Source organism: Propithecus coquereli, unplaced genomic scaffold, assembly GCF_000956105.1.
Source record: "Propithecus coquereli isolate 6110/MARCELLA unplaced genomic scaffold, Pcoq_1.0 Scaffold28, whole genome shotgun sequence".
NCBI lineage: Eukaryota > Metazoa > Chordata > Mammalia > Primates > Indriidae > Propithecus > Propithecus coquereli.
Genome location: NW_012148396.1, coordinates 9,444,629 through 9,472,519, shown reverse-complemented (window position 1 = coordinate 9,472,519; position 27,891 = coordinate 9,444,629). Strand labels below are relative to the sequence as shown.

Sequence of the window (27,891 nt, the reverse complement as noted above, 5' to 3'; positions counted from 1 at the left end):
CTTGCACCCATTAGCAGTCCTCCCCTGTTCTTTCTTCCTTCTGATCCCTGGCAACTTCTCATCTATTTTCTGTCTCTTTCGATTTTTCCCTATTTTGGACATTTCATAAATGGATCATATAGTATATGGTTCTTTGTGACTGGCTTTTTTCACTCATAATAATTTTCAGAGTTCATCCATGTGGTAGCATGTATCAGTACTTCATTCCTTTTAATTACCAAATAATATTTCATTTATGAGTTTACTGAATTTTGTTTATCCATTCATCAGTTGATGGACACGGATGGTTACTACTTTTTAGCTCTCATGAATAATGCTACGAAGAATATTCATGTACATGATTTTGGTTTTTGTGCTTTTAGAGACAGGGGTCTCACTGTGTTGCCCAAGTTAGCTTTGCACTCCTGGGTTCAAGTGTTCTCCCACCTTAGCCTCCCATGTAGTTCATGTAAATCTTTTTGTGTGGATGTATATTTTCATTTCTCTGGAGTATATGCCTGAAAATGGACTTGCTGGATCATATGGTAAATTATATGTTTAATTTTCTAAGGAATATCCATACTGTCTTCCACAATGGCTACACCATTTTACATTCCCACCAGCAATGCACAGGGATTCCAGTTGCTCCACATGCTTGTTGGCACTTTTTTTATCGTATTTTCTCTTTTTGATTATAACCATCCTCGTTGTAAAACAGTAGCTTACTGTGGCTTTGATTTACATTTCCCTGATGCTGAGTGATATTGATCATCTTTTCAAAATGTGCTTTCTGGCCATTTGTTTTTCTTAGGGTCTACTCAAGTCCTTTGTCCACTTTTTAACACATTGACTGCCACACTAGAAAAAAATTTTCTTTCCTTGGTGTTTTATTACAAAAGCGGAATAAAAACTTGGAAAATAAAATGATCCTTTCTAATTTAATGAAAAATTGTTGTTTTTATTGTTTTCTGTGTTTTATTCAATAAAAAAGTAATAAAAACTTGAAAATTAGTAATGTGAAAAACTTGAAAAAAGTAATGTGAAAACTTGAAAAATAGTTCATAAAAGTAAAGCGTTTTTTTGACTTGTCAGGCTTAAGTATAGTTTAAAGGTAAACATAAATAGAAAAATGAAATTTATTAACTTCTGTTCATTTAATCCACGGTTTTAGGATTAAATTGTCAGTATTAATTGTAAGAGTAAGAACATCAATGAGTAAGATTTTTCATGAACCAACTACAGGGTTTTGCCCAGGGGGCCACCCATCACGTACTATGTGCTATAGCACGGCAGCATGAGTTGCCTGCATATCATGCGGCTCCCAAGGTAAAGAGACCTCTGAGTTATATATACTTCACAAGGCCTCAAGCTCAAAACCAGTGTGAGTTAAATACAACTCACCTGGCAGTTAATATGTTAATTGGATTGTCATTTTATTGTTGATTTATAAGAATTCTTTATATATTCTGGATATGAATCTCTTATCAGATAAGTGATTTGCAAGTATTTTCTTCCATTCTTTAGATTGTCTTTTTACTTTCTTAATGGTATCAGTTGCAACATGAAAGTTTCTAATTTTAGTGAAGTCCAGTATATCTGTTTTTTTCTCCTATCAATTGTGTTATTGATATCAGAACTAAGAAAACATTGCCTAACGCAGGGTCGCAAAGATTTACTTTTATGTTTCCTTCTCAGAATCTTAGGGTTTTTAGCTTATTACATTTAGGTCTGTGATCAATTTTGAATTAGTTTTTGTGTATGTTTTAAGGAAGAGGTCAAACTTGATTTTTTCGCATGTGGATATCCAGTTGTCAAAGCATCATTTATTGAAAAGAATATTCCTTCCCCATTGAAATGTCTTGGCACTCTTTTATCAGTGTCTTTTAGCACTCTTTTCAGCTAAGCTCTATTAGAGAAATAATCTTTTTCTATTCTTTTCATAAAACATAGATTTACCACAATCAAAAGATTCATTCATATAATTCTCTGTTGATTTGTTCACAGCCCAGCAGACCTGGTTATCCTAGCCCAAGGTCCAGCGAAGGATTTTATCCCAGCCCACAGCACATGGTACAGACCAATCATTACCAGGTATACTAGTCACTACAGATATAAAATTTGTTATTTGATTCTTCAGCCTTTTTGGGGTAGGGAAGTACATTATACATATTTATTTTATTATTATTATTATTATTTGTGTACTTACGAGTATGATTTGGTTAGCAGAAAGCTAAGAAAGTGGTCACCCTGATTGTTGTCCGAGTGAGTGTTATCTTGACGCCCCATGCAGGAGGCATTCATTATTTACTTAGTCTTAAAGTAGGTGGTACAAATGCCTCCAACAGTTCTTAGACCCTTTCTCATCTGCTTGTTCTTATAATAAAGGAAGGGCAAGGTGAATCCAGTGGACATACACTATGCGGAGGTAATACTGAACTGGGCAGTTTTGCTGGAAGGCAAAAGTAAAATTCAAAATTACTTAACAGAAACCAAATGAGATGCTAGTATGGACAAGTGTGGGAAAAGTGTTAGACTGATAGACAGATACCTGTACAAACTAGAAAAGATTATCCTTGAAAGAAAAGGATCTAAAGCAAAGGAAATAATTTTGTTCGTTTTTGTTTTTGAGAAAATGGTATTAGCTTTTATTGAGTTATAATTTACTTACAGTGAAACACAGTCTTAGCTGTGAGCAGAGCACACACACGTGTGCTCCATCCCCACATCAGGATGGAGAACATTTATGTAACCCCGGGACGTTCCCTCATGCCCTCGTTCGTCAGTCGCTTCCTGCCCCAGCAGCAGCCACTCTTCTGACTTCTAGCACCAGAGATTCTTTACGCCTGTTGTAGAATTTTATATAAATGGAATCATATAGTATATGCTTTTTTGGTTTCGGCTTTTTTTACTCATTGTAATGTCTGTGAGAGTCAAAATCCTGTCAAGAGGGTCAGTACTTTTTCTTTCCTTCCTTCCTTCTTCACAGTTATTGAGAACAGGGTTTAAATTAAGGCTTTTTTGGGACAACGTGGGCAAAATGCTAAACTGTTAGTACTAGGGTAACAGATGAATTTAGGCCCTATTTCTTATTGGAAAAGAAAAGACCATATGGCTGTGGTAGCTTAGAACAGTGAAACTGGATAAATTTCAGGCTCTTTATCTACCGCCTTCAGATTCTAATATACTTATTCTGAAGTGGAGCCCAATAATATCATATTGTTAACAAGCAGTCCCAGGTGGTTCTGGGGCAGATGACTCAGACCCATGTTCTGGGCAATACTGTTTGAGATACTCACTTGTCTAGAGAAAGGGAAGTGAATCATTTGAGGTCTCTAGGGCATCTGTTCATTCAGCAAGATGACACTGAATGTCCCACCACTCCATGCCCAGCACTATTCCAGGCATTGGGAACCTGGAGATGAATAAGCTACTGCCTTTGCTCATGGGAGGAGCTCACAGGGCCCTTCCATTTTGGTCAGTCTAGATTACCAACTCCATGCTTGAAGGAGCCAAAACTCTGACCCACGACAATGGTCAGAGCAGCCAGAGGGTGTAGTGGCCTAAGGAAAGAAACCCCACATCTGTGATTGCTAAGATACTCTTGAGTTCTAGCAAACAGCAGTAGGACCCTGAGCAGGATTCATTACTGGCATTGTCTAGAGAAAACATGGTAGCACCTGCTTAGTGAGACAGCCTGTTAGCAGAGCAAGTGCTCTTCGTGTCCTGGCAGACCTACCAGGTGTCCTAGTGGCACGACTAGGGGCTCTAATACTGATGTTGGTGGCTGTCTGTCACCATTGCAGTAGAAGCCCCTGAGAATAGGAATTTCTCTTTACTTCATATGTGTAGAAATGAGTAAATAGAGAATATAGTAAAACACTCATGTTTTTTTTCATTGAACAACTGTATAATTAACTCCCAAGCCAAAAATTTTCCTATTTTGCAAATGAGACCAGCTATAAGACATTTCCTGGTGTTATTTCACGTTCCTTTATAGCCTGAAGTGCCCACTGATCCTTTCGCATGGTTGGTATTATTTAGAAAACTGCCTCAGATCATTTGAAACCTCTTTGTTGTGAAAATTCCTAAAAACTTTCTGGCAGTAATACATCCCTTTTCCCACCAAAATAGTAGTGATATAGCATTTTGTATTTAGTAGGTTTTTTATTACTAAGATATTTCCATTCAAATAAACTGTGAGAACTAGCTGTATACCATACTTGAAAATTTATTGATTTCATGTTGTCCATATGGTACTTCAGTATAAATTAATGTCTAGAAGCCTAATAAATACATGAAACTCTTGTTGAAGGGTGTGTTGATATTTGGAAACATGGATTTGGCTGTGCTTTATCTCATTAACCAACAACCCCAGCCATGCAATTACTAGACTAATGAGCTGTAGAAACAAGTACTGATTCTGTTCTTTCTTTCTCTTGATTGAGAGAAGGAACCACATAAAGAAATCCTCTTATTTTCCTTCTGCCTTGAAATTTTTCTTCACGTCCAACCAAATGTCTGCTCTTTGCCTTAGTCATCATTGTTAGAATTTGAAGTTATGACTTCTTCCACTATCAGCCCCTCAGTCATTAAAGGACAAATATTTGGGGTTCTCTGTGGGTTTTGGTTGTTTTTGCTTGTTTTGTTTTTGTTGTTCTTGTTGAGGGGTGGTAGGTTGGGCAGGAAAGGGGAATTCTAAAGCAGAGCATGGCTCAGCCATTTTTGTGGCTTCCTGTTGCTTCTGCATCCAGGGATGGTCTGCTCTTAGCATCTTGGTAAGTAAAAATTGTAAAATAAATAATTTCTTATTTTTTAGTATACATGTGAATTAGTTGTCTAATGCAACCATAACAAATTAACTTTCTTGAGGCTTTAGTTGAAAATCCATTTCCTTGCCTTACCAGCTTCTAGGCCACCTACACCTCTTGGCTCGTGGTTCCCTTACTCCATATTCAAAGCCAGCAGTTTTAGGTCTCTGGCCATTCTTCAGTGGTCACATTTCCCTCTCTGTCCTCTTCTACTTCCCTCTTGCACTTTCGAGGAACCTGTGATTACATTGAACCCACTCAGATAATCCAGGGTAGTCTTCCCATCTCAAGGTCCTTGATTTATAGTCACATTTGCAAAGTCTCTTTTATCATGTAAAGGAACATAGTCACATGTTCAGGGGATTAGAATGTGGGCATCTTAGGGGGGACCCATTATTCTGCCAACCATAATATTCTCTGCAATTTGAGTTCCTTCCTTATATTTGTAAAGCAGAACTGTGCAGAAGTTGAACTGTGGCAAAACATTCACTTGCCTCCTAACTCATTCACAGGTCTCTGGCTACCCTGGTTCACATGGAATCACAGCCATGGCTGGCAGCATCTACCCAGGTCAGGCATCTCTTTTGGACCAAACAGAGTCATGGAATCATAGACCTCAGGAGATATCAATGTGGCAACCCAACATGGAGGTAAATGGCATGTTCTTAAGCATGGCTTAAGATACCTTTTATTTCTAAATCTCAAGATTTCTTGATTTTGATGACTCAATTCTAAAATCAAGGTACCCCATCTACTCAAATGCTTTCTGGCTTTGTGAATTTATTTTTACTAAAAAAAAATACCCAAGGAGAAATGTAACAGTTATTAGTCCATTTATTTGAAAGGCTTATCCCTAAGTTGAGTATAATAAGCATATACATGAGGCCAAGAAATAAACAGGAAAACAGAGCCTTCAGTTCTGTGCACCATGTTAATTTTTACTAAATTTTCCTGGTAAAACCAAGAACCAGTGCTACAGTATTAGAAATTGTTTATTTGCCTCAAAGAGCATCTATAGTTGTCTGCTATTCCTTGGAGTAAACATGTTTAATGGCTGTTTACTTCATAATCTCATAATATGTACCATATTTAAACCTCTGTTCATTTTACTTTCCTTTTTTTTTTTTTTTTTTTTTTTTTTGAGACAGAGTCTCGCTCTATTACCCAGGCAGGCTAGAGTGCCATGGTGTCAGCCTAGCTCACAGCAACCTCAAACTCCTGGGCTCAAGTGATCCTCCTGTCTCAGCCTCCCAAGTAGCTGGGACTACAGACATGCACCACCATGCCCAGCTAATTTTTTCTATGTTTAGTAGAGACGAGGGATCTCGCTCTTGCTCAGGCTAGTCTCGAACTCCTGACCTCAAGCATTCCTCCCACTTCAGCCGCCCAGAGTGCTAGGATTATAGGTGTGACCCACCACAGCCAGCAAACTTCCCACATTTTTTTTAATTTATTTATTTTTAAGAGACAAATTTTCCCTCTGTCACCCAGGCTTGGACAGTGCCCTGATCACAGTTCTTGCAGCCTCAAACTCCTGGGCTCAAACAACCCTTCCACTTCATCCCCCCTTGTGGCTGGCACTGCACACTTGAGCCACCATGCCTGGCTAATTTTTTATTTTTTGCAGAGACAGAGTCTTTCTGTGTTGTCTAGGGAGGTCTCAAACTCCTGGGCTCAAGCACTCCTCCTGCCTCAACTTCCCAAAGTGCTAGGATTACAGATGTGAGCCACTGTGCGGACCCCAGATTATTTCTTTTTACTATAAGTAACAATGCATTTTTTGTACATATCTTGGATTATTTCTTTAGAATAGACCCCCTACAAGTGAATCTATGAGTTAAACAATTGTATATTTTTTAAAGCTGCTGGACACACATGAAACTGCAACCTCCAGAAAAGTTACTCCTACAAGCACAGTATGAGAGGCTCTATTTCCATTACCCTTGCCATTGTGCTGAACTGTTTTGAAAGACACATAAAACAAAGTAAGAGCTTTTGACTAGACTCAGAAGACTGGACAGGGTGTTTTCAACCCTTCTTCCAGGACTCTGCAGCATTGGACCTGCGAGGGATCGGGCAGGTGTTGCCGACCCACCTGATGGAAGAGCGGCTGATCCGACAACAACAGGAAATGGAAGAAGATCAGCGCTGGCTGGAAAAAGAAGAGAGATTTTTGGTAATTGTGTTTCAGAAAGGTTTCTTGCACTTTTTAAACCCTGTTAGACTTGACTCTATTGCAAAAGATTGTAAAATTTCATCTTTTCCAAAGCAGGAGAGTTAGTTTTACATTGGTCCCTAAAACTTGCAAGAGTGGGTTATTTTCCTGATTATTTTTTAGGGATAAATTTCTAAGATTTTAGCAGTGGCATTGTGGGCTCAGATGTGAGCATTTCTTTGGTTTTGCATTTCCATGTTGTTTACACAGAAACAACTTCCACTTAAGTGTCAGCTTTCACATAAAACGTTGCATTTCGCCACTGCAGGATGTGTAACAAGACAGCTAAGTTTTGCCTTCATGGCATTCTTGACAGATGGGCACTGGATGTGTCTGGACTTACGGATGGGAAATGTCTTCCTTCAGGCAACCCTTGTCAACAACCCCCTTCAGAAGTCCCTTGGGGACAGAGAGGAAGTGGTGGGACAGAGCAGTCTCTGTGTTATTTGACACAAAGGTCCTTTTGAACTCAGGGCCCCTGCTACCAGGCACTTCTGTGCCCTCAGCCTCAGAACGAGGGCCTGTGAAAACCCACTCCCCATTCTCCTTGGACCCTGACTAGCTATTTCAGTCTTCCTGAAGTAGCCCGAAAAGAAACGTGGCTGAGAGGAGCCTGGATTCACATTGTTTCCACAGAATCTGAAGGCAGTAACTTTACTGGTCCCTCGGGCTTTGATTTGATAAACATTCACTGATGCCAACTTTGTGTTAAGTACTAGGTTAAGGGACTAAGATACCAAGGAGGGTAGGATACAACCTCTGTTTCTTAAATTGCTTTAAGTCTTATAGACACAGAAACATTTAAATCAATAAGTAATGTTTCAGACTGATTCGGCAGAATTTATGAACATGTGAAAGTTGCACTCACTACAGGATGTGTTGGGGCTGACGTCTTAGTGCACATACGGAAGTTGGAAGTAGGTCACACTAGCAAGGCTCAAGATATTCAGTAGTTGTTGGCTTTTTTCTTTTTATTGAGGTTCTTCACATACAGTGAACTTCACAAGTTTTAAGTACACAGTTGGATGAGTTTTGATGCATACAAGCCCATGTAAGCCATACTCTGTATGTAGAACATTTCCGGCACTCCAGATAGTTTCTAAATTATGTTCATAATCCATTTGTATATTTGGATAAACTGTCCCACAGGGATTACACTTAGAGTTGCATTAAGTCCACATGACACCCTAAGCGGTATGTCATCCTCAGTGTGTTTCTCTTCCCTAGCTCAGAAGAAGGGCATATCCAGAGTTTGTTCATGACTTCCTGGATTTCTCCCAAATAGTTTTTTTTTTTTTTGAGACAGGGTCTTTCTCAGTTGCTCGGGCTAGGGTGCAGTGACATCATCCTAGCTCACTGCAACCTCCAACTCCCAGGCTCAAGCAATCCTCCTGCCTCAGCCTTAAGTGAGAATGATTTATTTATTGTCATTGTTGGTTTCAAGGTCAAAACAATTCTGGTTTAAGATGAGTTGACCCCTGTCTTCGATTTGGGTATTTGCCTTCTGGTCATCCTTATTTGGCTGTTTTATCAGCACATCAAAGTCAGCATGTCCAAAACTGAATTTGTAATGCTCTACACCAAACTTGACTTTCCTTCTGTGTTTTCTATGCCTTTTCCCCAGCCCCCCAAGATAGAACCTGAAATGTCCTTTCTGTACCTTTCCACTCATTCACAAAGTCACCACATCCTGTTCTAATTCTTAAATGTCTTTTGAATCTCTCTTCTGTTGTCCCTCTTATTGTCCACGTGCAGTCACGCGCACATCTTGCCTGGACCACATCAGCATTTCTCAGCTGTGCCTTCCACACGTGTTTATCGAGCACTTCTTACGTACCAGCCCCATGCTGGGCTCCAAAGCCACAAGAGTGCATAAGACAGATGCAGCTCCTGTTCTCATGGAGCTTATGTTGTAGTGGGGGAGAGAAGGGCGAAAAGGCTTAAAAAGCAAGTCATCAGTCAGAACTGCTGTGACAAAAACGGTGGGCAGAGAGAGGGAGCAGAAGTCGTCTGAAAAAGAATCTCTAAGATGTAAACAAGTAGAAAGAATGAGAAAAGAGAAAGAAGTACATTCCAGCCCAAGGGAGGCAACATGTTCAGAGGCCCTACTGCAGTAGGGAACTTGGCCAGCATGGCCAGAGGCTGAGGCAGGAGAGGGAGGCAGCCCCCAGTAGGGGTCGGGAGACCTGGATTTTATTATTAATGAGGTAGGAAACCATCAAAAGCCTTCTAAGCGGTGGTGATAGCCACTTGCTCTTTTAAGAATGTTCCATCCCTTTCAGTTTGGAAGATGTCCTAAGAGAGGCAGGAGGAAGATTGGGGGGCTGTGGGGAGGACATTGCCATGGGGCAGTGAGAGCTACGAAGCAGTCAAGGCTTGGGGCACGCTTTCCCCTCGAGTGACCGAGTGGGTAGGTCATGACTCCACGGAGGGAGGCGATGAGAGGGGAGGAGAGTTCGGAGTTGGGGGCAGGCAACTGTGAGTGTTCCACTTGAGGCTTTTTAAGTTGGGGTCTCAAATATGTCCCCTTGAAGCTGTGTTTCATGCCACAGCCACGCAATAGTTCTGAATGTCCCCCTCTGACTTAAAATCCACCAGGGCTGTCACAGGATGATGCCCATCTCTGGTCAGCCCTGTGAGCTGACCCCTCATTTTTCCCTGGGGTCACCTCCTGACTGGGCCGCTCTTTCAGTGCTGCAGGCTAGCCCACATCTCCTGCCTGTTGACCTCTGCTTAGAATAAGCTTCCCTACTTCACCTGTGTACTCCCACTCATGCTTTTTGGCCTCAGCCTAAATCTCATTTTCTTCTAGAAGCCCATCCTTATACTCTGCCTCACCCACAGAGTCTAAAGTAGGCACTCTTTGGGTGTATTTCTGTAGCACTGTAATGCACTTTTGCTATGTTATGGAAAAATGGTCAGTTTTTGCTGTAGAAAACTAGAAAACAAATAGAATGTGTTAGGTATAGATTATGAGTAACTCTTTAGCTTGTGAGACATAGAATTCATAAGATACATTAAACATAGAAAGTAAGGTATAAGCTGGGCATGGTGGCTCACATCTGTAATCCCAGCACTCTGGGAGGCTGAGGTGGGCAGATCGTTTGAGCTCAGGAGTTCGAGACCAGCCTGAGCAAGATCGAGACCCCGTCTCTACTAAAAATACAAAGAAATTAGCTGGACAACTAAAATATATAGAGAAAATTAGCCAGACATGGTGATGCATGCCTGTAGTCCCAGCTACCCGGGAGGCTGAGGCAGGAGGATTGATTGAGCCCAGGAGTTTGAGATTGCTGTGAGCTAAGCTGACATCACGGCACTCTAGCCCTGGCAACAGAGTGAGACACTGTCTCAAAAAAAAAAAAAAGAAAAGAAAAAGAAAGTAAGGTAAAGTAAAGCATAAACAAACAAAAGTGTTACTTAGAGACCAGGGCTTCTCCGCCTTGGCACTATTGACATTTTATCCAGGTATTTCTTGTTCTAGGGGATTGTTCTGGGAATTGTGGGATATTTAGCAGCATCTCCTGCTCTATCTACCATATGCCAGAAGTATCTTCCCCAAATTGTGACAACTAAAATGTCCCCACACAGTATTCCCTGGAGACAGAATGGTGCCCAAGTAAGAACCATTGTTGCAGATGAAAAAGAAGGGTGGTCAGCAGGAAGTCTGAGGCAACAGAGAGAAGCATATGGAAGTTGTACAGCCTAGGACTCAGGGTGTGGCCTCTCCACCTGCTTGCCACCTACCCTGTCTCTTTCCTACCCCAACTTATTCCTGTGCTTCTCACTATGTTTTTTTGTTTGTTTTTATGTAATAACTATGTGATTTGAGCCTTCATTTGGTCTTAAGCCTTTCTGTTGGGTGACCTCTGGGATAGCCTGCCTAATGCCAAACTTGGAACCATGGCACTTTTTTTTTTTTTTTTTAAACAGTCTTACTCTGTTGCCCCAGATAGAGTGCAGTGGGTGTCATCATAGCTCACTGCAACCTCAAACTCCTGGGCTCAAGCGATCCTCCTGCCTCAGCCTTCTGAGTAGTTGGGACCATAGGTGCACACCACCACCCTCAGCTGAGTTTTCTATTTTTAGTAGAGATGGGGTCTCACTCTTGCTAAGGCTGGTCTCGAACTCCTGACCTTAAGTGATCCTCCCACCTCAGCCTCCCAGAGTGCTAGGATTACAGGCATGAGCCATCGCGCCTGGCTGACAAGTACCTTTCTTAATGTTTATAAGACAGTGTTGTATTTTTCTGTTTGTTTGTTCACCCTACCAGGATGAAAGCCCCACAGGGCAGGGACCACAGACTGTATCTTTCCTGTTCATCGTTCACTCTCTAGTGCCTAGCAGATAGAAAGCTCTTAGTATTGAATGAATGAACGATAAGTGTTGCTTAATCTCTGCCTGAAGAATGCCTTTTCATCTTGTGAAGACCTCTTTGTGTTACCTCAAAGATAATTCCTTTCCCCACAACAGGGTTTCTCAAATTGGGCATTGTTGACGTTTGGGGCTGGGTAGTTGTCTGTTGTAGGAAACTGTCCTGTGAATAGTAGGGGTGTTTAGCAACATCCCTGGCCTCTGCTCACTAGATGCCAGTAGCACCTCATAAAGTAGCAGGCATGATGTTCAAGCAAACTTTGTTTACTACGGCATGCCGTTCTCCGTTCTCACTCACCTCTTTATGTGAGCTCCTTGAGGGCAGGAGCTGTGCCTTAACTGTTTGTGTCTTGCTTTTTCTTCCTTGTGCTTCTCACTGTATAACAGCATCTCACTTATTTGTTTTCCTCTCTCCTCTACTAGTGTAAGAATCACAAAGACAGGAACGTTGTCTGTTCAGCATTTTCCCCTCAGCTCTTGTACACTGCTCAGCAGTAACATGGCTCAGTCAGTATTTGTTGAATGCACTACCACACAATGTCAGTTATTACACATCTAAATCTTTGTTCAATGAAAAATAAAAGTAAGTGTTGCCTGAACCCTGGGAAAGTAGATATTATAATTATTTTACAAACGAATAAATTAAAATAAATTTTAATGTGCAGAAAAATCACTGGAAACTTGTTATAAAACCCAGAGAACTGCAATAGGTCTGGAGGGGCTGACGACTTAGAGTGATAACAGGCACCCCTGTTGATTTTCGAGGCATGTGGTCCCAAGATCACTCTCTAATCTTAGGCCTGGGGATACTCTTGAAGGTTCGAAGCAGGTGTTATCTTAGTGCATAGCTGACTGATGGGTCGGAGTGCAAGAGGGAAATGCAGAGATCCACGATGGGGGGCCTGAGCTAGAGAGACGGGGGTAAAGACGAGGGAGGACAGACTTACAAGGGACAAGATTTGGAGAGTTGGTATAGGAAATTGAGAGGAAAGAGGAATCTGGGATAGGAAACCTAGTATTGGTGTCACCAAAAGTAACATTGTGCCACCAAGTGAGAAAATTCAGAATGAGGGGTTCATTTCCAGGAAAGATGATGACTTCAGGTTTGGACCTGTGGGATACACAAATAGGGTTGTGAAGGAAGCAGCTGGATGCAAGGAACAGAGCCCAGAGTGGAGGTCTGGGCTGGAGACTCAGATTTTTCAGACGTAAAGCTTGGTGCGCTGCGAGTACAGATAAGAATCCTGGTGACGAGGGTGCAGAGCGAGAACGTGCCCTGGGCTGTCCCTCGGTTGCATGGTGGTGCGCCTGAAGTTAGAAGCTCCGGTGGTGCTGCCGGTTGGTGGCAGCTGTGCCTCTGGGTATATGCACGTGTGTTTCACTATCCTCCATTTGAAGAGATTCTAACAATGGTAATTACATCCAGTTACAGTCCTTTTTATTTTATGCTGCGTATTTTTAAAGATTTTTGTTTGTTTCTGTGATACCTGCTACTTACAAGCAGTTTGTTTCTGTGCCTTGGCCTCTGATGTGTGTCCTTGTAGCCACCAGGCCAGGCCACCTGCTTTTGGATCCGTGAGGTCATTGTCAAAGCTGTATGTCAGGAGGCTGGCTGTCCTTGTCTCTTTTTTAATTGACGTGCACACAGTCGAAGTCTGCAGCTCAGTGAATCTTTACATTTGTATATATTCCAGTAACCACCAGTCAGATCAATCTGTAGAACATCTCCGTCAGCCCAGAGGTAGACATGTGTCTTAGGCTGGCTTCCCCGAAACAGACCCCCTGAGATGTGCAGGCAACAAATTTATTGGGAAGCGTGAGAGAAGCAGAGCTGGGCCTTTATAGCGACACCCACCAGTGTCTGGGTGGCCCCAAGGAGGTAACATAACCTTGGAGAAGTGGAGAGGGACTCAGCTGGGAGTCATTGGAAACCCACCCTCAAGACTGAGTGCCTGCCCCACCTGAGGGAGCTGTAATGGTGCCCCTAAGCACCCCCGCTCTGCTCCCCCCCAGACCCCCAGTGTCCCACATTCAAGCCCAGGTGAGCCCTCCCCCCTCTCAGGGGCCTGCCCAATGCTTGATTCTCCGGCCTACACTGTACTCAGCACCCATTGTGTTTGCTGGGGATGACAACTTACAGGTGACAGTAATAAACTAGTCTGAAAGCTATTCTAAAGTTCTGGTGGGGCAAGGGTCATGGTTTTATGGCAGAGAAAAGCTGCCCCAGTTGACACGCACATAACAACCTGCAGAAAACACCCTGGCCTTTCTTTCTTTCCTTATTCTTTGTCAGTCTCTGAGTCACTGACAGTGAGACCCAGTGGCTGCCTCTGCCTGTTTCCCCTGGGGTTTCTGCCAGGCAGGTTGTTACACACTTAACTGGGAAGTGACCTCAGACAAGTGACATATTCTCACAGATTCATTTCCACATCTGAAAAATGGCAAGAATTATAGTCCTGTTCCTCACAAGGCAGTCACAAGGATTAAGTGGGGACGTGTGCATTAAGGATGCTTGCCCAGCTATAAAGTGCTGAGCAAATGGCTGCTGCTGTCACTGGTCTCTCATGCTTACAACCTCTGTAAAGTGCGCTGTGATGTGGGTGTTGCCATTGGGCTCCCTGAATGAGAGCTCCCATATATCTGGGGCCACCTCAAAGTCCAGCTACAGAGAACATGTGTGCCAGTCACACTCTGGGGTCCCCTTTGAGGGCCCCCAACTGAGATTTGAGTCCTGGCACCTGCCCCTTACTCGCCAACCTTGAGCAAATTACCTCTATGAAGTGTAGACGGTACTGTCCTCATTGCTTAGGATCAGGATTAAGAGTGGTAACTATGTGGACAGTGGAGGGAACAGGGTTACACCATTAATTTTTCAGAGGGCTTCTAGCTCTCTCAGTTCAATTTCCGTAGCAGCCACAACAGCTGCATGGATGAGAATCTTCTGGGGCCTAAAACTTACACCTCGTGAGTTGGAAAGTTCCCATGGACAGTCCCAGATAACTTCAGCCACTCCTACCAAAGACTAATCAAATAGATTGAGTGAGAGATTTTAGCCACTTTTAAAGGGATTTTGCAAAGGAGCTGCAGGCATCACTCAGGAACTGGATTTCCCTTTATTGAAATTATTACTTATAAAGACACCTCAATTAGTTTTGCTATTGTTAGTGTACTTAAAAGGATTATTTTTAGCAGAGAGCCATCCAGGCCCCAAGTTGTCTGAATGCACTGTTTCTCCAAAGATGTTGAGTCTGTGCAGGAAATGCAGCCCCCTTAGGCTGAGGGACTTTCCAGTGTGGGGCTTCTCAAGCTGTGTGGAAGGCCAGTTTGTATCTTTTTCTAAACCCTTTTACACCAAAACTCTTAACAAATCTAAAAATCAAATGACTAAAAAAAAAATTTTTAAAAAGACATACAAAATACAAGCCAAACTTTTTTATTAAGAACACCAACAAGGCCGGGCGCAGTGGCTCACACCTGTAATCTTAGCACTCTGGGAGGCTGAGGCAGGTGGATTGCTCAAGGTCAGGAGTTCAAGATCAGCCTGAACAAGAGCGAGACCCTGTCTCTACTAAAAAATAGAAAGAAATGATCTGGACAACTAAAAATATATATATAGAAAAAATTAGCCGGGCATGGTGGCACATGCCTGTAGTCCCAGCTACTAGGGAGGCTGAGGCAAAAGGATCGCTTGAGCCCAGGAGTTTGAGGTTGCTGTGAGCTAGGCTGACGCCACGGCACTCTAGCCCAGGCAACAGAGCCAGACTCTGTCTCAAAAAAAAAAAAAAAAAAAACACCAACAGTCCGAAATTTACTGTTTCAAATTTTTATAAAAATTTCTAAAGATGCTCACCTTCTGTTTCCATCTCATCATGAACCAGTCTGTTTGCAGACCCACCCTGGTCCACTGCTCTGATGTTGCTGTTCCTTCAGTAAAGTGAGCTCTGCACCCAGGTTCTGTTCTTATTTGAAAAATTAATTTGCTTTATCAGTAATGTTGCCCCAGTTTTTTATAGATCAGACAGAATTCCATTGAACGCCTTCTGTTTTCAGAGGTCACGTCATTTTTTATAATTGCCGTCATTTATTGAGTACGTTGGTGGTTAAGAGTCCCTCCTGCAGGTCTCCGTTAGCACAACAGCCCTGCGCAGACTGTTTTATGGCAATAGCATGGGGACTCTTGACTATGGTCCCATGGCCCCACAACAGCAGATGCTCTGTATTATCCTATACTCCCTTCTCTTGTCCACAGTTCAGATTGTCCTTTCTGAAATACTTCTGTGCCTCTGAATCCGCGGCTATAAAACCTATCTTGCAGACGAACCAATTTGCCAGAGAGTGCTAGTAGCGTTGGTTAGAAGCTCAAATCTATTAAGAAGGCTTTCTTTCCTGTTGGGCATTGCTTAATAACTTTGTGACTTGTTTCTTTTTATTACTGTTTGCACAGTAATGTTCTAATGTACTGTGCTAAAAACAAGATTTAAACTTTAAAATGAGTAAGTCCTGTCTATGTAAAGCCTACTTTGTATTCTGGGAAAGGAAAGAAATATTTGAGCTTTTTTCTCCTTCACCCAGTCAGAAGATCTATGCTGAGATGGGGACCCAGAGAGCAGTGGCAAGAGGATGTCCATCAGAAAACAGCTGCTGTTCCCATCTCTGCTACTGAGCCAGGCCACAGCCCTGCTATGTCCCTCATACCAGATTACATATGTGAAGGCAGCATAGGGTAGTCAAAGGGTAAAGGACTTTGAGTTGAAAGCCTCAAGTTTGAAGTTTCCTAGAGTGATAGCAATGTGAGAGTAGAGACTGTGATTGAGCTGTTTATTGCTGTGTCCCCAGAACCTCCAGCAGGGCCTTCCCAGGCCGTGGGCCAACCAGAGCCCCTATATGCTCCTGGTGGGAATGCACCTTCTGTCTGTGATCCAGCAGTTGCGCTTCTGGCGTGTACCTAAGAGAGCTGAGTGCACAGGCCTGCGTGTAAAAGAATGTTCATGACAGCATGTATTTGTGGTAGCCAGGAACTGGAAATAAGCTACCTGCCCATTTAACATCAAAATGGATCAATATTCATACAATGGCATACTGCACAACAATAAAAAGAGAACAAACTATTGCCACACACAACCATAGGACTGAATCTTCCATAATATTCACAAATGATGCCAGACACAGAACAGTTCATATTTTGCAGTCGAATTTATGTGAAATTCAGAAACAGGCAGGAGTAATCTATGGGGCTGGGGGTCAGCGTAGTAGTCCTTTGGGGAGTTTGGGGCAGGTATGCAAGGGTATGCAGGAACCTGCTGGGTTACCTGTTCTGTTATCTTAATCTGGGGAGTGTGTTTTTTGAGTGTACACATATATAAAAATATGTTGAGCTTTACACTGGAGAGTTATGTACTTTATTATATATAAGTTATAATTACATTTTTATAAAATGAAATGCATACCTGGTGGGGAAAATAATCAAACTGCACAAAACATCATGTCTACGATCCATTTATATAAATTTTAAATGTAAATTATGTCATTTTATCTTTGATACAACTGTCTTCAGAATATTCTGTAAGAGGGAACAGGAGGATTTCACTTCACCCAGTAGCAGAAAAAAGAGAATGTTTTTTTTTTTGATTGGCTATCTTTGCCTAGATTGCTCTTCATTTCCCAACTTGGCACTCGTTTTTCATTCACACAGGCTATGTCTGCTATATGAGAAAAAAGGTTTAAGCATCTATTTCCATTCACAGAACTCAAGTGGACTTTATGTAAATAGGCCTTTCTCATTTTAAAATTAAAATCTTGTCTTTAGGAAAATACCACATGAGGGAATTATTAAAAAACAAGTCATTTTATGAGATTTATATGGAAATATACAAGTAGATAATTTATGGATATACATGAAACACAATTCCTTATTCTATAAGCAAACGATAAATATGAGGTTTTTTTGTTTGTTTAAATAAAAAAGGAGATACAGTATTTCCTGCTTATAGAAGGTACTTAACCATCTGTTGACTGATTGAAGCCCACCTTTACTATTTAAGAATTCTTTGCCTGACACAAGTAAATCATCTTTCTGAGCTTCAAGTTTCTCATCTATAAAATATTTTTTCTGCCTTGCATTTTCACTGAAGCATTCCTTCAGCACATATTTATTGAAACTGTACATCTGCTATGTGCACAGTGTTGCCAAGCACATCTTTAATTCTGATAACCATCTGAGGTGGGTATTATTCTTCTCTTGTTACAGGTGCAGAAATGGGTCTGGAGAGGTTAAATAAAGCCTTGTCCAGGGTGCATGGACAGTCAGTTCACAGGCAGAGTGCTCAGGGCATTCATTTCCTCCCACTTGTTTGTCCAGCATCCTGCCAGGTGACAGGTACAGTAGTGAGATTGACAGCTCTATAGCCTCTGTCTTCAGAGGGCTTAACATCTAGTGATAAGAAACAGAAATCTTGAACTGTTTGGGAAAATTACAACAACATGCAGGATTTCACTTAAGAATTGGCAGTGTTTTAAAACGATGATACAGGGCTGCTAGACACAGTGAGAGAAGTACTCTTGTGTACTACATCAGAGATGACTGTCAGGACAGCTTGAGCAATTTGGAAACTTACACCAAGAATTTTCCAAATGTCCAAACCTTTTGACTCAGTAATTCCTTTCTTAGAAATCTATCCCTGGGAAGTAATCAGGGGTTTAGTCAAAGATTTTTACACAAAAATGTTTATCTACAACCTATTTATACATTGAGATTTTGAAAATGACCCAAATATCCAACAATAGGAGAACTTTATTTTAATACTTACGTGGCACTGACTTAGACTTTGGTAGTATTAACTCATTTCATCCTCCTGACGATGCTATGTTTTACTGTTCCGTTTTAGAGGTGAATAAATTGAGGCTCAGGTCACACAGCTTGTAGGGGTTGGAGCCTGATCTGAACCCAGGCCTCCTGGTGCCAGAGCCTACATCCTTCAATGCTGTTTTCTGCTTCATAATGACATTCATACAGTAGAATGTCGTGCAGCCTTTTAACGTTGTTTTAATCAGTTTCCCCTGAATAAAGGTTACATGAAGTCTGCAAAATCATCTGACATGATCCCATTTTTGTAAGCATATATTTACACCATAATATTAGCTAATGATAGTTACTTCAAAATGATAAGATTGAGTGATTTTTATTTTTTTCTTCTATTTTTTCAGTATCTTAGTTTTTCTCCAGTAAGTGCATGTTTCTTTTGTTCAGATTATTAAATAATAGAGGATATATATTTTTTAAATAACCCAATATCACATAACTAATAAGTAACCAAGGTGTAAGTTGGGCCTGCTGGGTCTTTTGTTTTTTAAGACTATTGCTCTAGCCAGGCGCAGTGGCGCATGCCTTTACTCTCAGCTACTTGGGAGGCTAAGGCAGGAGGATCCCTTGAGGCCAGTTGTTCAAGGCTGCAGTGTACTATGATCATGCCTGTGAATAGCCACTGTGCGTAGTGAGACTCCATCTCTTAAACAAACAAAAAACTCTTGCTCTTCCTATTACAGTAGGGGAGTCAAACCTGATCACCTGTACCTTCTGTTTAGGGCCCTTCAGCAGGACCCCTGAGCGGACCCTGCTTCCCAGCTGGTCTCTCAACTGAATGGGCAGAGGAGGAAAGACACAGTTTCAGACTTTAAATAAATTGCAAGAATAGTACAAAGAATTCCTGAGTTCCCTTTGCCCAGACTCCCTACTTGATAACATGTGACCACATTTGCTTTATTATTTGCTCTACGTATTTATACATGTCATTTTTTTCTGAACCATTTGGAAGTAAACATCAAATATCATGCTCTTCACTCCTAAAGAGGTCAATGCGAATTTCCTAAAAGTAAGGATAGTCTCTAACATAACCACAGTCCAGTTATCAAGATCAGGAAATTAACAGTGATACAATACTGTTGGCTAATCTGCAGATTCTATTCATGTTTCACCAGTTGTTTACATGATGTCCTTTCTAGAAAAAGTTCTGGTTCACGAGTTGTATTCAGTTGTCATGTCTCTTCAGTCTCCTCTAGGCTTGAATGGTTCCTTGGTCTTCCCTGAAGTCTTTTCTGACCTTGATTATGCTGAGTAATGTAAGATTTGTCAATATGAAGTCTCATGCTCTCAGGCACATTTTCTCAAAGTCTGTTGTGTTTTGAAGTCTTTATCTTAACAGTTTCTGGGATGTTTAGGAGCCACTGCCTGTGCAGAGCTGCCTCTTCATTCAGGCAGTGGCAGAACTGCAGCATTCCATGGTAGAGGACCTGGAGAAAGTGGCCCCAGTGATTTCCCCTTCAGTTACCGGTTGGAATCAATGATTGAAGTAATGGATGTGTTTGTTCAGTTTCCTTTTGTCTATTCATGTCTGTCCTGCCTGTCAGAGAAGTTTCTTCTTTGAGGTCAGAAACTACCTACTTTGAATTTTCCCACCCAGCCACTGCTGTTGATGTCTCCTGGGACAGTCCTTTCTGCAGCAGTCGCCAACTACATGCCTCTGGGTTTGGCTTCACCTATGTGGCACTGGATTTATGTATTACTAACATTTGCAGGAAGAATTCATTATTTAAATTATTATTTCCTGTTATTGTAGTACATATGAACATGGTACAGTGTTTTATCCCTTAGAGTTTTTTTTTTTTCAAGTTATGCGTTTCAGAGTTCAGAAATACTTACACAAAACTTTTCTGGTTTACTTAAGGACAGAGTTCTGTCATACTTTGTAGAAGTCTGCTTTCATTTTTTTTTTTTTTGAGACAGAGCCTCACTCCGTTGCCCTGGCTACAGTGAGTGCCGTGGCGTCAGCCTAACTCACAGCAACCTCACACTCCTGGGCTCAAGCGATCCTTCTGCCTCAGCCTCCCGAGTAGCTGGGACTACAGGCATGCGCCACCATGCCTGGCTAATTTTTTCTATATATTTTTAGTTGGCCGATTAATTTCTTTCTATTTTTAGTAGAGATGGGGTCTCGCTCTTGCTCAGGCTGGTCTAGAACTCCTGAGCTCAAACAATCCTCCCACCTCGGCCTCCCAGAGAGCTAGGATTACAGGCGTGAGCCACCGCGCCCGGCCAGAAGTCTGCTTTCTTAACATGCATTGAGGATTTAGGTCATTTTCTACCTTTATTTAGCTATTATTTTTCCATTAAGGGGAATATCTTTTTTTTTTAACATAATGACTTGGAAATTAATTAATTCAACAACAGCTTATTGAATGTGTGCCACGTGCCAGCAGGAACTGTGCCATGCCTTAAGGTTACAGGGGCTGATACACATTATATGTTTTGTAAATTTTGTTGAATGAATAGGTAACAGATAAGATGTGACTTTTGCCCTCTGCTTACTCTCTGCTGCCAGTCTCAGCGCTGTCCATTCTTTTTCAGGGTGCCTCTGATTATTAGAAACTTTCCCATAAATGAGCTAAAATCTGCCCAGTATTCAAGAGCAACACACAGGTTTCACACTTTCCCACATGACAACCCGGAGGATCATTAACAGCTATCACCCAGAACCCTCTCTTTGTGACTAACCATCAGTAACTCCTTCACCCATTTCCTTGAGTTACCTGGTCTCAGACCTCAGCATTCATTGAGAGCCCACTACATTCCAGGCACAGTGCTACACTTAGAGGAAAAGAAAGGGGAGGGAGGGAAGTAGGCAAGGGACAGTGCAGGACCCCTGTCCGAGAAAGGAGTTCATCTCTGAGCCATCAAAGGATCGCTCTGATCTTAATGGTGGACGTGTCCTTCGCCAACTTCCCACTACAGCCTGGCGCCCACAACTGACCCTGTGCCCACAAAGGCTCTAATGGGGAGAAGGAGATTTGAGGCCTTCGGTGCTAAAATGAAGAATTTGGACTTGATCAGTATAGAACATGGAGGAACAGTCAAGATGTAATGTAATGAAAACAGTGCTTTAATTAGAGTGGTCAAGGGTGGAAGCAGAGAGACTGGCTAGGAAGCTGATACTGTGAGAGAACTTGGTCTACACCAGTGGAACTGGGAAAGAGAGATGCAGCTCATTTCCCCATCACCCACCCAACAGGTACTGATGGATTATGACAAGGGCCAGGCCCTTGTCAGGTACAGAAAGTAGAAGATAGACAAATCAGACTTGAAGATGTCCCTTGTCCGATGAGGGAAGTAATTACTGCATGATATGTACCAATGTAGAGGATCTCTGTAAGACATAGACTAAGAAGTGACTGATTCTGCTTGAAGAGGAGGAGGGAACCATGCTGCAGAGAAGAGGTATATGGCTGGATCTTGAAGAGAGCGGCAAAGTTTTATAGGCAGAAGTGTGTGGCCAGTGTGCATGGGCAAAGGGGAGGCAGGAGTCAGTGTGGCCAGCGAAGGCTCCACGAAAGCCAGTACTGTGGGACCCTAGGGTGGTTTTCGTAAGTGAAAAACCTTCTACCCAGCTCCTTCACCATATAGCCATGTAACCTACTTTGTTTATTCTAATATTAGTGAAATTTGTGTACTCTTATTTACGTTAAATCCAGATTTCTCTGTTTGGTTTCTGTGTTCTAGATGCATTATGGGAAAAAAAAATCTAATAATCGTACTCATTTGCTGCTTTGGCAAGACAGCCAAAGCCGTATAATCCTTGTTCTGCCAGGAATCAGAAAGCAGTGCCTAGTATTTTTATCCTGGGGTTGAGGTTCCCTCAGTGAAGAAGAAAGCCTGCTGCGCTGCTCTGAAGAGAGGTGAAGTGCAGGTTTTCCAGCACGGTGTGGGGCCATGGTGCAGGTACCAGCCTGTGCCATGTGTGTGGACAGAAGTAAATGGGGCCCTTCCCAAGGCAGCTGACCTTCATTCATCGTCACCGGGTTTTGAGAATTTGAAGTTAGGGAACTTTCAACTCTTCTTATTCAGAGGACAATTGTGTTATCAAAGGAAGGAATTTAATGCAGAATCCGTCAGTAATTTTCAAATCAAAAATCAAACTGTTTTGGTTTTGTTTTAATTTCTTTAGAAACCTGACGTGCGGCTCTCTCGAGGCAGCATCGACAGGGAGGATGGAAGTCTTCAGGGTCCGGTAAGCAACAGCCCGAATTTTCACCAGGATTTGATTTCAGATTTTCATGTGCATGGACCATCATGTCTATGTCATAAGATATCTACGCTTACCAATATTTGTAATATGGTACACAATAATCTATTCTGTAAATAAAGTGAACATTTTAACTAAGATTAAGATTATTAACATATGCGATATACAGCCCAGAATTCTTGGTCAGATACAGAAGTCTTTGGCTTCATTACTGATGCAGGCTTTTTAGTAGTAAGCCCAACTCTCTGTGACCTAAAGAAATATGTACGTATATTAAGTGTTGTTACACACAAGTTGTCATTTGCTAAATATTTATGCTCTTATTGCATGGCTGTAAAAGTTTCCACAGTCACATAAAACTTACTCAAGCAAGATTTTGTCCTCAGGGTGTTACAAGGAGAAGTGCCTGAAATTCTCTTTAAAGAGCTAGCTTTTGATTATTCCAGACATTAGAAATATTCCCTGGTGTTTGAAAGAAAGTAATTTAAATTGTTTTGTTAGGATTTCCACCATCCACCATCAAATGTCTGTTTAAAATAAATGCAGATTTCTTTACACACTTACTGTGCCTGTCAGGTAGAGATAAAGTCCTACCCTAATAAGGGTGAAACCACTGAGTTGACATCTAGTCACGCATACATGCATACAACTGTCAACACTTACCTTAAAACCTTTTAAACATTGTATAAAATAGCACAGAATTTTGAAATAAAAGTGTGCTAAATATTTTCTAGATCTTTCCATAACAAGCCTCTTCAAATGGAATGCAGCACTGACCTTAATCACAATTTTATGTTCTCATGAGACTGTGTCATCACCTAGCTCCAAGACACATATTATGGAATGGCCCCACCAGGAATTTTTCCCCATCTGTACTATAAAATTCGGTCTGCCTCAAGATCTTGCACCTAGATTTCCCAGTTGGCAGCATGTGAAGGTTGGGCATTTCGCATTAGAACTGACTCAGTGGGCTCTACAGATAGTGCGTATCAGACATTCTTCAGTTTATAAGCAAGAAAGTCACATTATCGGCCATTTAACATCTCACTGAGCTTCCTTAGCAAGCCTTCAGTCCTAAATTGTTGAGAAGGAGCAAAAATCAGCATGAAAATAAATTCTATTCAAGAGACTAATTATTTAGAACATTGCCAATGGGAAATTTGTTAGATAAGGAAAATCATTTGTGTTCCAGTATGTGGCACATACAAAGCACCTAGAAAATATGTAGAGTGAATTAATTAATTAAACCTGGATAGAAGGATTATTCAGAAATGCTTTATTAATAAGAACTTGTAAGACAATCAGATGAAACGTGATGACCCCACCTGTGATCTCCCAGTCTGCTGTGTGCCAGGCCTCGGCAATAATAAGAGTACTTAGTACTGACTGAGAACCTGCTTAGTACTGCAAGGCACTGTACTGAGTACTCGCATCACTCTTGACAAATTGAGCACTGTTGTCATCCAAGTTTCACAAATAAGTAGACTGAGACTCAAAGAAAACTTGCCCTAGGTCCCCTGCCGCAGAGCCAGAGGTTATACGATGCGTTTATGCACAGGTGGCCAAACACATGTGGCAGGCTGGGCTCAGCAGGCCTCCCTCATTTCCTTCCTAGAGACCGTTAACACACCATGACTGTTTGTGGGTTTTTTTCCTCTTTTGTTCTTTCCTAAAGATAACAATTTAGTTTTGGCCCATGTGTTGAAACACTTCCAGCTTTAACACTTTTGAAAATATGCCACAGTTTCAAGGAGAACCTTTTGGCTAGAAAACAATGTAGATTATAATTGGATGTGAAGTAGTTAGTAAATATTAGTAACAGGCTAGTGTAAAATTGATTCTATCAGTGTGCATAAAAAGTAAAAACCTATTTGGACTTTAATATATAAGTTGACAGCATGTTCATTTTGTGACAACCCAGTTTTAAGTAAGTGTAGTTAGCCTCAATTTACCAAGGCCCCAAACAGGTCCATGAGTCTGCCAAGGTCCACAGCTGGATACGCGCAAAACCATGAGCACAGCCTAGCTCCAGACACTCATCCTGTCAGACTTTTGAAGCGAGGGCTTTCCTTTTCTGTGCCTGCCATTCGAGAGCAGAACCTGCATAACTGTTCACACACATTTTCTAGATTATTCCAGAATGGTCGAATAGGATTTTCTAGTTAATTGAACTTTCTTGTTACCTAAGTGTCAACCAGAAAGTTCTTTGTATTTCAAACCTCTTCAAATGTGTGTGGGATTTACTGCCTGAATCAGTGAGCATAGTGCAGCCAACAGACTGTCTGGTTTTAAGTCCTGGTGACGCTTTCACCAGTCTCTGCCCTCACTCATCCTCTCTAGCTACACTAGCTGCCTCACTGTCACCCAGACACTTGGTTTTTGCCTGCTTGGGGCTCCCTCCCTGGCCACTCTTCTCCCAGATTGCTGCAAGACTTCACTTACCTCAGGTCTGTGCTCAAAGATCGCTTTCTCAAAAGGCCTGAACTTCCTGCTGAAAACTACAGCTCCTCCCCTCCCACCCCCAGCCATCTCCTGACACCTCCCACCTCCTTTCTTTGTTGGAGACAGCACAGAATGTACTATAATGTATGTTTATGATTTGTCTCCATCCACTACACTATTAGCTCCACAAGGGTAGGATCTTTGTTGTATAGCTAGAACAGTGCCTAGAACAAAGCAGCTGTTCAATAGTTATTTGTTGAATAAATGAATGATATGAAAATGGTATGTTAAATAGAAAGCACTGCACAATACATAGTAAGTTGCTAAGGAATCATTCTTCACACCTTCAAGCTCTGAGGGTTTTGCAAGTCTTTAAAGTCAAAGGTGTTAAATGGCACGTTGAAAACAACTGGATTCTGGGGAGAGGAGCAATTTTAATAGTGTGTGCTATTTCATAGCCCTTGTAGTCTAAACAAGTGAATCTTTTTTCAATAGAAAGTGAAGGCACCTTAAATTATATGTATTAACGACTTCATTATTTTTAAATAAGCAAGAAAAGTCTTTCTTTTCAGAAATATAGTATAGTTCTAAAAAGATTTTTCCCCGTGTAGTTAGCCACAGAAAGTTGCGGGGTTTTTGTTTTTGTTTTTGAGACAGAGTCTCACTCTGTCGCCCAGGCTGGAGTACAGTGGTGCGATCATAGGATCGTAGCTCACTGCACCCTCAAACTCCTGACCTGAAGCGATCCTCCTGCCTCAGCCTCACAAAGTACTAGGATTATAGATGTGAGCCACTGTGCCTGGCCAGAAAGATTATTTTAAATGTAATTTCAGGCATGACAACCTGAAGTAGGACTGGTCTTAAGTGGAACTGTCTTTTTATCCTGTGCTTGGGGCACAAATTCTAAGGCTTCTCTAGCTTGGCCTGAAACTGATGAAGGTGTAACACCAGGTCCTGATACACACAGTGCTTCAGGACAATAGCAAAATAGGCCCATGGGATATCTACATGCCTTGTGCCACCAAGCCCCTTCCCGTCGTCATTGTTCTGGTTGTACCCCTTATTGTGATAAGCATGGTTGGGAGCCTGGGAGGGAGTGTCCTGAGCCCTGGAAAGGCCTGGGATTTGAAACCCTTTAGAGCTAAATTGGAGACATCTGTGTAAGAACTTTTCCTTTTCCTTTTTCTTTTTCCTTTTCTTTTTTTCTTTTTTTAAAGACAGGTTCTTGCTCTGTCACCCAGCCTGGAGTGCAGTGGTGTGATCATAGCTCACTGTAGCCTTGAACTCCTGGGCTCAAGCGATCCTCCAGCCTCAGCCTCCCAAGTAGCTGGGACTGTAGTCACACGCCACTGCACCTGGCTATTTTTAAATTTTTTTATAGAGATAGAGTCTCGCTATGTTGACCAGGCTGATATCAAAACTCTTGGCCTCCCATAGTGCTGGAATTACAGACATGAGGCACCATGCCTGGCCCAAGAACATTCTAAATTTGGTTGTGACCACCTTTGTTTGTGTTCCCAAAGTATCTCATGCTTGCTTCTATCACAGCCCTTTCCATACGTCCTGTTGACATCATTTGCTAATTTGCCTGGTCCTTTAAGGCAGGACCCTGCCTTGTTCATCTTGATACTGCAGCGTCTAGCCCAGAAGTTCAAGGGGGTGAATGGACAGGGTGGAGAGGTGGGCATTACCCCATGGTACACACCAGTGCATTGACTGAGCTTTTCTTTTCCCACAGACTGGAAACCAACACATATATCAGCCTGTGGGTAAACCAGGTAAATGAAGAGATGAATTGTGTGTCAAGAAGTTTGTACAATTTGGTTGGAGCAGGTTTTCAATGTATGTAATATCATAGCTTTGGAATGCCTTCATGATTATTTAACAGTTTTCCCTCTGTAGACCACAGCAAGTATAAAGTTTATCACATTCAGCTCATGACGGGAATATTGGGAAAAAGAATTTATTGCTGTAATGCATCAGAAATGCCTCCTTAGAATGCAAGATTAGTGTCTTTTGTAAGAATGCCAGTAGTTATTTGGGCATGGTTTCCTTTCTCTTTATTAACACACATTACTTAATGGGAATCATTCCATTTTACCAGATCCTGTAGCTCCACCAAAGAAACCGCCTCGCCCTGGAGCCCCCGGTCACCTGGGCAGCCTTGCCAGCCTCAGCAGCCCTGGGGACAGTTACAACGAGGGCGTCAAGGTGGGCATCTGAGCCTGGGCAGCACACACTGCTCGCAGGGCTTGTGAGTTCCTTAGTTCTCAGTTAATGATGTTTGTGTCTTAGAGTGGAGACGAGGTTGATAACAGGGACGAGGCAGAGCGGGACTGCTGTGTGATCCAGGAGTTGATGAGCCTGACTCTGAACTCCTCTGAGAGTCAGGGAAAAGCTTAATGCAAACATTTTCTTTCCCATTTTTCTCTCAGTGTGACAGATTTTAGAAACTCGGTCAGATCCTTACATTCTGCATACATCTTCCTCCGATCAGACAGAATATTTCTTTGGAATAAAGTCCTGAGATTGCTTCTGATTTTAAAAATTAATTAAACCAGGACGGCTGGGGTAAATGAGGACCTTCTGTAGGCTCACTGGCTCCAAGTTTATAAGTGTGGCTTCATGGAAAGTTTCATTATTTTCCATCTAGGATCAGAATTGTATTTGTAAAAGCAACACGTGCTAAGTAGAGTCATCCTCCGACCAAGGGGAGTGTTTAACTCAGGCACAAACCACCACAAGCTTCTCCTTGGTTTGGGGTGCCTCTTCAGTCACTGCCTGCCCCTGAGGAGTGTGCATACAGTCACCCCTCCAGAATGACGGAGTCACTAGAGCAGCTTAGGAGCAGCCTCCTTCTTCTCTGGGAGAAGTAAGGAAAGGAGATGCTCCTCTTCCAGCCTGGCTCATTTAAGGAGATGGGATCTTTTTACTTTCCACTAGAGATAACAATTTACCTCTCAAATTATATCTTTTTTTTTTTTTTTTGAGACAAAGGCCC

General features: G+C 42.0%; 1 protein-coding gene across 1 annotated transcript in view; it reads left to right on the top strand.

The window, feature by feature from the left end:
* PTK2 (protein tyrosine kinase 2) overlaps positions 1 to 27,891 on the top strand; it is a 235,961-nt gene that overhangs the window by 193,282 nt on the left and 14,788 nt on the right. The window contains exons 22-27 of the mRNA XM_012648123.1: positions 1,984 to 2,070; positions 5,300 to 5,437; positions 6,832 to 6,963; positions 22,371 to 22,433; positions 26,629 to 26,668; positions 26,995 to 27,101. Of these exons, the coding sequence (XP_012503577.1) occupies positions 1,984 to 2,070; positions 5,300 to 5,437; positions 6,832 to 6,963; positions 22,371 to 22,433; positions 26,629 to 26,668; positions 26,995 to 27,101 (567 nt within the window). The remainder of the gene's footprint in view (positions 1 to 1,983; positions 2,071 to 5,299; positions 5,438 to 6,831; positions 6,964 to 22,370; positions 22,434 to 26,628; positions 26,669 to 26,994; positions 27,102 to 27,891) is intronic.